Source organism: Gopherus evgoodei, unplaced genomic scaffold, assembly GCF_007399415.2.
Source record: "Gopherus evgoodei ecotype Sinaloan lineage unplaced genomic scaffold, rGopEvg1_v1.p scaffold_33_arrow_ctg1, whole genome shotgun sequence".
Taxonomy (NCBI): Eukaryota; Metazoa; Chordata; order Testudines; family Testudinidae; genus Gopherus; species Gopherus evgoodei.
The window spans coordinates 2,260,381-2,270,819 of NW_022060005.1; the positions used below are offsets into that span (position 1 = coordinate 2,260,381).

Here is a 10,439-nt window from a genome sequence, read left to right on the forward strand (position 1 = left end):
AAAATCACGGACAGAACAGAGACAAAATCTATATCCCACTAACCCCACCCCCATCAGCTTATTTCTCCCTCTCCTTTCCCCTCTATGACTGGAAGCATGTTACAGACCATTTCACCATGGATGGTCCATTGAAATATGTTTTAAGAATTGTACTGAAAAATCTGCTTCACTTTGCATTTAGCTATGACACTCTGAGTATATTTCCCAGACCTGCAGAAATGCTCTGTGGGAGCTTAAAAGCTTCTCTCTCTCTCCAATGGAAGCTTGTCTGTTATGCTAGATTTGATGGATGTGTGTACCCCAGAATGCAATCAAGGTAATTACAACCATATTCTGTGCATTGAGACACGGTGAATTAATAAAATGGAACACCAGATAGTTAAGAATAAATTGGAAAACAGCTTTTAGAGGCAAGGTGAAAACTAGCTGGGAGTTTCTGCTAATCAGAATGGGAGGAGGGGAAAGAAAAGTCAACAAGGGAAATTGAAAACCTTGGTGTATGGAAGACCTGGAGTCTGGGCACCTCTGATAGAAATTTATTGAAAGTTAGGAAATGTGATGATTTTGTAAAGGTTATTATGACCTACGTGTTTTGTAGAAGTTAGTTATAAAAGATTAATGAATACAGTGGATTCTGGAGCAGTCCTCTGAAGCCATTTAGAGAGATTTTTTTTTACATCTTTTCTCCCCGGTAGGTGAGCAACTGTCCACTGAGAACCCATTGCTAATTACTCAATACCGATGTAGTTTTTAGGTAAACATCTGGGCTGCTCTAAATCTATTGCTTATGTCTGTGTGAGCTTAAATCTAATAAACTGCAGGTTTAGAGAGTGTCCTCTTACTTGTATTAATATTTCATCAGGCAGAAATGCTGTGTTCCCTGACACCACCTGCAGTGAAACAGTTAAGTTGCCCCTGCTGTGGGTTCTGAAAATTGTTGTTAACAAGTCCAATAAAACATATTACCTCATCCGCTTCATCTCTCCAATATCCTGGGACTGACCCGACTACAACAACCATGCAGACAGACAGATGAGAGATTTCCCTGCCCTTGCATAAATGTATGCAGTGCTGCAGGTGGGTCATTCCAGGTTATTAGAGATTCCAGCCTTTCCCTAATCCATTCACTTAACATTTACTTGTCTCCTAGGACTCAAGGCTTCCATTCCAAAAATACACACTGTCAATCCCAGCACTAGCACCTAGTATCACAAATATCCTTGCTGCGGGATATTTTTCACCCTTATTCTTTCTGGCCCCTACAGGTGATGTATGGCAAAGGGGCACGGGAAGATGGAAACCAAAGCTCCTTGGGGGAATTCATCCTGCTAGGTGTGTCTGACCGGCCGCAGTTGGAGCTGCTGCTCTTTGTGCTCATCTTAATCTCCTACACCATAACCTTGCTTGGAAACACCACCATCATCCTGGTCTCATCGCTAGATCCTCATCTCCACACGCCCATGTATTTCTTCCTCAGCAACCTCTCTTTCCTGGACCTGTGCTACACCACCAGCGTTGGCCCCCAGATGCTGCTGAATTTCCACAGCACCCAAAAATCCATCTCTTGGGCTGGCTGCGTGGCCCAGCTCTACATCTCCCTCTCTCTGGGTTTAACTGAGTGCCTCCTGCTGGCCATCATGGCCTATGACCGCTATGCCGCCATCTGCCAGCCACTGCGCTACACAGCCATCATGAGCCACCGCTTTTGCCTGCAGCTGGCGGCCACTGCCTGGTTGTGCAGCTTCGGCAACTCCATGCTGCATACAATTCGCACCATGAGGCTGCCCCGCTGTGGGCAGAACCAAATCGATAACCTCTTCTGCGAGATACCAGCCCTGCTCAAACTGGCATGTGTTGACACCTCTGCCAATGAGGCCGAGGTCCTCGCCAGCTCAGTGATTTTCCTGCTGGTCCCACTGGGCTTCATCCTGATGTCCTACGGCTACATCGGTGCTGCTGTGCTGAAGATTCGTTCAGCGAAAGGCAGGATCAAGGCCTTCAACACCTGCACCTCCCATCTGGCCGTGGTGTCGCTCTTTTATGGCACGGGCATTTCCATGTATCTACAGCCTCCATCCAGCTACTCCCAGCACCGGGGCAAAATAGTATCCCTCTTCTACACAATGGTGACCCCCATGCTCAACCCCATCATCTACACGCTGAGGAACAAAGAGGTTCACGGGGCCCTGCAGAGGGCACTGAGGAGAAATGTGACCGCCCAGGGGCTCTGAGCTGGGAGAGCAATTGGCACAAAACCATCTCTACCTCTCATGGCTACTGTAACCTCTTCTGTGACTATGTGGAGCCTTCTGCTCTCTCCACAGCCCCAGCCCTCTCCACCCACACAAACCCTCTGGCCTCTCCCCCTCTCTGCAGAACAAGCCTGACCTAATCTGTCCCACAACCTGCCTTCCCTTTCTCACTCCACACAAAACCATCTCTCACCCACACAACACCCCTGCCCTCTGCTTTGCAATTCAACCAAGGACTGTCTTTGGTGGACCTCCAGAAACAATCCCTGTTCTCCTGCCCAAAGAGATTTTTCTTATTCCTTTCTGTTGTGGTAGTAAAGAGGCTGCAACTGAGATCAGGGTTATACCGAGCACAGTACAGACACTGAACAAGTTACAGTTCCTTCCCCAGCTGATATCAGGGCCCCATTGTTTCGGGCACTCCACTGACACACAGCGATAGGCAGTATCTTCTCTACCTGAGATCAGAGCTCCATTGTGCTGGCCACTGCACAGACACAAATCAAGGGACAGCCCCTGCTCCAGCTGAGGTCAGGGCCATCTTCTATGGGACCAGAAGGTGTCTGAGTTCAGTGGTTTCTCAATGAAACTAGCGCACATCTGGATAGAAGACTGAATTATGTCAGTGAAGGCAGCTTTATAGGTTTTGAGAGTACCTGAAGAAGACATTGTGGATTTTGTGGAAGAGCATCTCAAATTCCAGGCCAAATCCACAGTAAAGTTCATGGCAACAGCTAACAAGCCAGACATAGAGAAGACATTTCAGTTGTATGCAGACAAAGTGGAACCAGACTGAAAGAATTCTATGAGCTGACACAGAATCAGGTAGGACCATTTGGGTCTACTCATATGAGCTCCAGGAGAGAATGAGCCAGGTGAAACGCTGGGACCCACAACAAGTTTGGGACATGAATATGGTCCTGAAAGAGTAGTTAGCGCTGGGGCCCTGGGATGACTCCTTCCATTGTGAAATGAAGAAGAGGTCTAAAGAAGAGTCCAGTAAAAATGTCCATGAACTCATGCAAGCTGCCATTACATGGTCTGAATTAGAACAAGTTCACGTGGAAGAGATGGCCAAGCCCAACCCCCCTACACAAAGTGGAGGCCTAGGTAATGCATCTAACAGAGGAAAGGCTTTTCGCCAAAGACGGTTAACAGTGGAAAGTTTAAAAGAAACTGGCCAGCATACAGGAGGTGATGGTGAAAACAATGACTGAGGGAATGAAAGTTAAAATCTCCCTTAGTATGCTAAAGGATCCCAAAGATTCCCGCTGAAGGATATCCAGGGCAGGTACATTTGCTACACTTGTGAAGGGCCAGGGCATACTAGTTGAGAATGTCCACTGAGAAAGAGTCCAGAGCCTCAGGTACTCAAAACCAAAGTGGCATGAGGATTGAGTGGCCCATCAACAGCAGAAGGCGAGGCAGCGGCAGAAGGATTTCTAGGCCTGTCTTTGGTGGAAAATCAGTCTGCATACAGTGCTGAGAGGAGCTCAGACAGTGCCAGCATATCTATCGACTTGTGTGAGCGAGCATTTGGAGACTAACTGCCGAAGTACTTATAGTCGAGGTGAAGATCAGTTGTTAGAAATCAGCACTATTACTGAGCTGCAATTTCAGAAATATTTGGAAGATAAGGAGCCAATCATACACCAAATACACAGTTTGTACATGTAACGGCAGCTGATGAAATGGCAACCCCAGAGGTGGGATGTCTTGAAACACAAATAGAGTCTATGGAGTGAGTCTTTCTCTACCAGTAGGGTTGTAGGTGGCTTTGATCATGGTCCATGTGGACCCTCCGTTACAGCTGGTTGGGAATTCTTTAACTCAAAATTCTCTTGCCAGAATATGCTGATTCATCCAACCTGAACATTTTAGGGTGGGGCGTCGGTGGGTGCGAATATTTTTTGAGAAAAGTTTCAAAATTGTGGAAACCTCCCATTTGGACATTTAGTAAATGGAAATTTCTATTTTTATGGTTTGACACAAATTAAAGCTAACTAGAGATTTTTAAAAAATCAAAACATTTTGAAATTTTCAAAACAAAACAAAATATTTCAATTGACCCAAACTAATTTATTATTTAATTTTTGGTTCATGCAAATTTTCAAGATTTCAACCCTTCATGCTGTCATAAACAGATAGCTAAGGGTTAATGTCTCTTTCACCTGAAGCACCTGACCAGAGGACCAATCAGGAAACAGGATTTTTTCAACTCTGGGTGAAGGAAAGTTTGTGTCTGAGTTCTTTGTCTTCTGCCTGCATCTCTCTCAGCTAGAGAAGAATTTTTCTATTTCCTGCTTTCTAATCTTCTGTTTCCCAGTTGTAAGTACAAAGAGGTCAAATAGTGAGTTATATGGTTTTTTTTCTTTTGTATTTACATGTCTATAGTTGCTGGAGTGCTTTGAATTGTATTCTTTTTGAATAAGGCTGTTTATTCATATTTCTTTTAAGCAATTGACCCTGTATTTGTCACCTTGATACAGAGAGACCATTTTTATGTATTTTTCTTTCTTTTTATATAAAGCTTTTTTTTTAAGACCTGTTGGAGTTTTTCTTTACTGGGGAACTCCAGGGAATTGAGTCTCTACTCACCAGGGAATTGGTGGGAGGAAGAAGTCAGAGGAAAATCTGTGTGTGTTAGATTTACTAGTCTGACTTTGCATACCCTCTGGGTGAGGGGGGAAAGAGAGATTGACTCTCGGTAATTCTGTTCCCCAGGCTGGGAACGGGGAGGGTGGAATCCCTCTGTTTAGATTCACGGAGGTTGCTTCTGTGTATCTCTCCAGGAACACCTGGAGGGGGGAAGGGAAAAAGGATTATTTCCCTTTGTTGTGAGACTCAAGGGATTTGGGTCTTGGGGTCCCCAGGGAAGGTTTTTGGGGGGACCAGAGTGCCCCAAAACACTCTAATTTTTTGGGTGGTGGCAGCAGTACCAGGTCCAAGCTGGTAACTAAGCTTGGAGGTTTTCATGCTAACCCCCATATTTTGGATGCTAAGGTCCAAATCTGGGACTAAGTTATGACACATGTTGATTCCAGATGGAAAATGGTTTAAAATCTCAAAACAATTTCACAAGATGTGAACAGTCTTTCCTACCCATCTCTGTTCTCTGTCATTCGTGTGCCCTGCTCAAGATGGCATTAGTCCGTGAGTTATGTTAGCAGAGCAGACAATGAATTCCTGCCCAAATATCCCTCACTTTAGTAAACTCTTGCTACATCATCTACCGGCCAACTTGGTAACTAGAGGGCCCAGAGCTCTGCAAGTGTAATCATTTATCTCCAAACACAGTATTAGTATTTATTATTTGTGTTAAGTTGACAGCGCCGAGGTGCCCAGTCATAGACCAGGTCCCCACTGTGCCAGGTGCTGAATAAACACAGAACAAAGAGACAGTCGCTGCCCCAAGGAGCTGACGATCTAAGTATAAGACAAGAGACAACAGCTAGATACAGACAGATGCGGGAGCACAAAGTCACAATGAGACAGGATTGGTCAGCAAGGTGAGCAGTGGACTCGACACACCAGCAGCTGGTTCTCTGCATCATGGAAATACTTAGGAGACTGGACTCCCTTGTGCTAAGCACTGTACAAACACAGAAGAAAATGACAATCACAAGGTATCAGGCTGGATGCAGGAGGTCAGGCTGGATGGACCTTGTAGTCTTTTCTGTTCATAAAGGCTATGAATCTATTACTACAATTTTAAGGGGGGAGTGGGGGAGATTGGATGGTCTAGGGTGTAGGTTTGGGAATGGAATATAAGTTCTTTCCCTTCTCTGGGGGTGCTGACTCTAATCCAGCTCCAGCACAGATGGACTGGGGAATGTGTTATGAGACCTGTCCTCACTGGGAGTGCTGACTCCAATTATGCCCTTGGGCAGGCATCGGGCTGTGTGTGTGAATGGAATATGGGGCTTTTTTATTTTTTATAAGAAATAAAAGACAGAGGGAGCTGAATATAAATCTGAAGTTAGGAATTGTAGAAAATTGATGAGGAAAGCAAAGGGACCCAAGCAGATTTAAAGACAATACGAAAAAGGTATTTAAAATATGTTGAGGGGTAGGAAGTATCTTGAGAATGTTATTGGTTCATTACTAGATGGAAATGGTAGGCTTATCAATAATAATGCAGAAAATACAGAGTTGTTCAATAAATGTTTCTGCTCTGTATTTGGGGAAAAAACAGGCGATATAACCTCATCATGTGGTGATAACATATATCTATTCATTTCCATCTATGTGTACCTGCATCCCTCATCCCAGGACCAGGGCAAAATGGTCTCTCTCTTCGACAGCCTGGTTACCCCAATACTCAACCCCCTGATCAACATGCTGAGTAACAAGGAGGTGCACAGGGCTCTGCAGAAAGTGCTGGGAAGGAGCCCGACTACCCAGTGGACCCAAACTGGTGCAGGAGTTGGGCATGGACCCATCTGTGCCTCTTTTGGGTTCTCTAGCATCTTCCCTGCCCATATGGACTCTTCTACCCTCTGCCCGTTTCCACCCCTCACAACTGCCCTTGCCCTATCCCTCCTCAAATAAAAACCTGTCCTCCTCGAGCCATACAAGTCCCCTGACCTCTTTCAACCCTTGCAACCCACCATGTCTACACCTAAAACTGCATCGGTGCAGCTACGCTGCTGTAGAGCTTTCATGGGAGAAGCACTCTACACTAATGTAAGAGAGGTCTCCCATCAGCATAGTTAATCTACCTCCCTGAGAGGCAGTAGCTATGTTGGCAGGAGAACCTGTCCTGTTGACATAGTGCAGTCTACTCAGGGGGTTTAGGCTGATATAACTACTTTGCTCAGGGGGTTGGATTTTTATACTAATATAGGTCTGTAGAGTAGACTATATCTTGGAATTCTGAGATTATAACCAGGATATCAGCATTCATTAAAAAAAAAAATTCTCTTCTTCTCACCGCGTATGGTTGGTTAGTAGAGCTGGAAAGTTGACACCAGAATGACATAAAGACTCAGAAAGCAGAAAGAAAAGGGGAAAAATGAAATTTATTATTTAAAACAAACCTTCTGATTTTAAGCCAATCTCTTGATTTTTAGGGCCTGATACACCCTTTTTGAATGCTCTCGGCTTGCAAGACTGCACACTCCCTACTGAGAGAGGAAGACACGATAGCCCTTCCTCCACTCATGTCTCTGCTCCTCTGGAGGGTTGGAAACTCCATTTGCTGGACCACATGTCATCTGTTTGTCTGGGACCCACCAGCCTAATTGTTGATTTTGAACTGCTTTGGCTATGGGACTTCTCAAAGGTTAATGGAAAAAGGCCTGTTGATTTCAGGGGCCATCAGATTGGCTCCCAAAGGGCATGTGACAATGGCTATGGTTTGGGAAAGTGACAGATGATTTTGGATGATGAAAATGAGATATCCTAAAGGCACCAGATTTTCAAAAGGCAAGTGCCCAGGGCTTCCTGAAGAGCGAGCATTTAAAAATCATGAGTCATGCTCCAAAAATCATGAGATCATCTTTAAAAACATGAGATTTCATTAAATTATTATTGTTGGGTTCTTTTTCTTTGCCTTCAAATTTCTAATATTTAGATCACTCTTGGGACACATTACATGGTTTTGCTCCATCTCAATGGGGGCTAGAAATGTTTCTTTTTAAATTTATTTTTTAATTGTAAGCACATTCTTCTAGGGGCTGCACTTTCAGGAGAAGACCTAGCACTGCCAAACTTTCATTGGCAACACTCTAGTACCCAAAATTGCGAGTCACTTTTGTAAATCTTGGTCCATGCATCTCTCTAGTGATCCGAACCCATAATTAGAACAATCTGCTACTGAAGGACTTCCAAGGGAGTTCCTCTTTTGGTTCAGTCTTCACTTTATGCTCTCATGTCTCTTGGTTCAATTGGCATTTTCACTGACTTTGCTCTGCAACTGCTGACCACACTCTCCAATTTGAAGGCTGAGTGTCTGAGTTAATAAATATGTGTAATCCACACACTTTCTGGGTATGATGTTCTGTCCCATCTAGTGGCATCGAGACACGAGAGAAAGAGAGAGACAGTTAATGAATCTGCTCTACAGTCTTAGCTAAGTGCCATTTGACTTTTAGCTCATGCAGTAGAGGTTCATAAACTAAGCTCCACCCTTGCTCTATCCAAAGGCCCAACCTTCCTCCTGCCTCTTCCTGCCCTATCTCTGCCCTCTTCCCCAAGGCCCTGCCTTCACTCCATCTCTTCTCAACCCTCCTGTCATAAACAGATAGTTAAGGGTTAATGTCTCTTTTACCTGTAAAGGGTTAACAAGCTCAGTGAACCTAGCTGACACCTGACCAAAGGACCAATCGGGAGACAAGATACTTTCAAATCTTGGTGGAGGGAAGTCTTTGTTTTGTGCTGTTTTGTTCTGTTCTTTATTCTCTCTTGGGATTAAGAGAAGCCAGACATGTAACCAGATTTCTCCAATCTTACTGAAACAGTCTCTCAGAGTCAAGAGAGTAAGTAATAGATAAAAAGCGGATTAGATTTATGTTTGTGTTCTTTATTTGCAAATGTGTATTTTGCTGGAAGGATATTTCACCTCTATTCGCTGTAACTTATACTTAGGCTGGGAGGGGGAGTCCCTCTGGTCTAGGTGAAGCTGAGACCCTGTAAACATTTTTCCATCTTGATTTTACAGAGATAATTTTTACTTTCTCTTTCTTTAATTAAAAGCTTTTCTTTTAAGAACCTGATTGATTTTTTTATTCTTGTGTAAGACCAAAGGGGAGTGGGTTTGAACTCACCAGGGATTGGTGAGGGAAAGGAGAGAAGAGGGAGGAAAAGCTTAATTCCTCTCTGTTTTAGGATCCAAGGAGTTTGGATCAGTATACTTCTCAGGAAAAGTTTGGGAGGAGGAAGGAGGAGGGAAAGGTTAATTTCTCTCTGTGTTAGGATCCAAGGAGTTGGGATCAGTGTCTCTCTCTCAGGGAGAGTCTGGGAGGGGGAGAGAAGGGGGGCAGGTGAATTTCCTCTCTGTTTTAAGATTCAAGGAGTTTGAATCACAGTATCTTTCAGGATAACCCAGGGAGGGGAAAATCTGGGAGAGGAAAGGTAGGGGGGATGGTTTATTTCCCCTTCTTTTAAGACCCCGGGGGTTTGGGTCTTGGTCTCCCCAGGGAAGGTTTTGGGGGGACAAGGAGTGCACCAGACACTAAAGCTCTGGTTGGTGGCAGTGCTATAATATCTAAGCTAGGAATTAAGTTTAGAGGGGTACATGCAGGTCCCTAGTTTCTGGATGCTAAAGTTCAAAGTGGTAAAGAGACCCTGACACCTCCCTGTTCCCCATCTCCTTACCAGCAGAATGAGCTCACAGCCGCAACACCTCCCCATGCCACCCAGGGGGAGAGGTGGGCCAGAATGCGGCCCACAGGGTGGCGTGGCTGTAGGGGAGGGTGGACAGCGTGGTGGGGGGTGTCAGGGGCTAGGGTCCCCAGTTGGGAGCTCAGGGGTTGAGCAGGATAGTCCCATAGCTCGTATGTGACACACAAGCTGTAGTTTGCTTAATATACTAAAGAAATTGGATATGTGTAGCAAATTCACACCTAAATGTTGTTTAGGCAGATTGCAGAGATTCTTGAAGGCAAGCTACACTTGTTTTTAGCTTAAAACCCCACTTATTCCTTTCACAGGCTAGACAACCCTCTGCCTGGGTTCAGCCTTATTCCATTAGTTCAGTCTTTTTGTTTCTCCAGGTGTTTCCAGCAGTCTTCTTTCTTGGGCAGGGAGTCAGTGAAGAATGAACTATGATGATTTCACTCCCCTGCCTTAAATAGCTTTAATATATGATGCGAACCCTTTGTATCCCAGTTTGATTCCCACACCCAGTCAGTGGGGAAAAAAATCCATCATCATGGACTCCAGTGCCAGATTACTTGGTCACATGTCCCTGTAGGGCCACCACATCCATGACTCAGAGTCTGTTTGCAGCATCCCCAGAAAGGCTTCCCAGTGGGAGATTAGCATCTTCTGAGACCTATTGTTCTCTCTAATGACCCTTCCCCCAGGCAGCCATCTATACTTTTGGCCTTCTGTCTAGTGTGCATTCCCCAGCTGTAAACACACTTGTAATAGATGCATAGACAATATTCCTGACTTCAGATACCAAAATGATATATGCTTACAAGTAGGATAATCATATTCAGTAAATCAAAACCTTTCCAAAGA

The 10,439-nt window shown here is 44.7% G+C and overlaps 1 protein-coding gene across 1 annotated transcript; it reads left to right on the plus strand.

The window, feature by feature from the left end:
- The first annotated feature begins 1,268 nt into the window (after positions 1-1,268).
- LOC115641111 (olfactory receptor 2G3-like) lies at positions 1,269-2,231 on the plus strand. Its single transcript, XM_030544210.1, has one exon. It carries the CDS (start codon positions 1,269-1,271, stop codon positions 2,229-2,231), a length of 963 nt encoding a protein of 320 aa, XP_030400070.1.
- Positions 2,232-10,439: the final 8,208 nt, after the last annotated feature.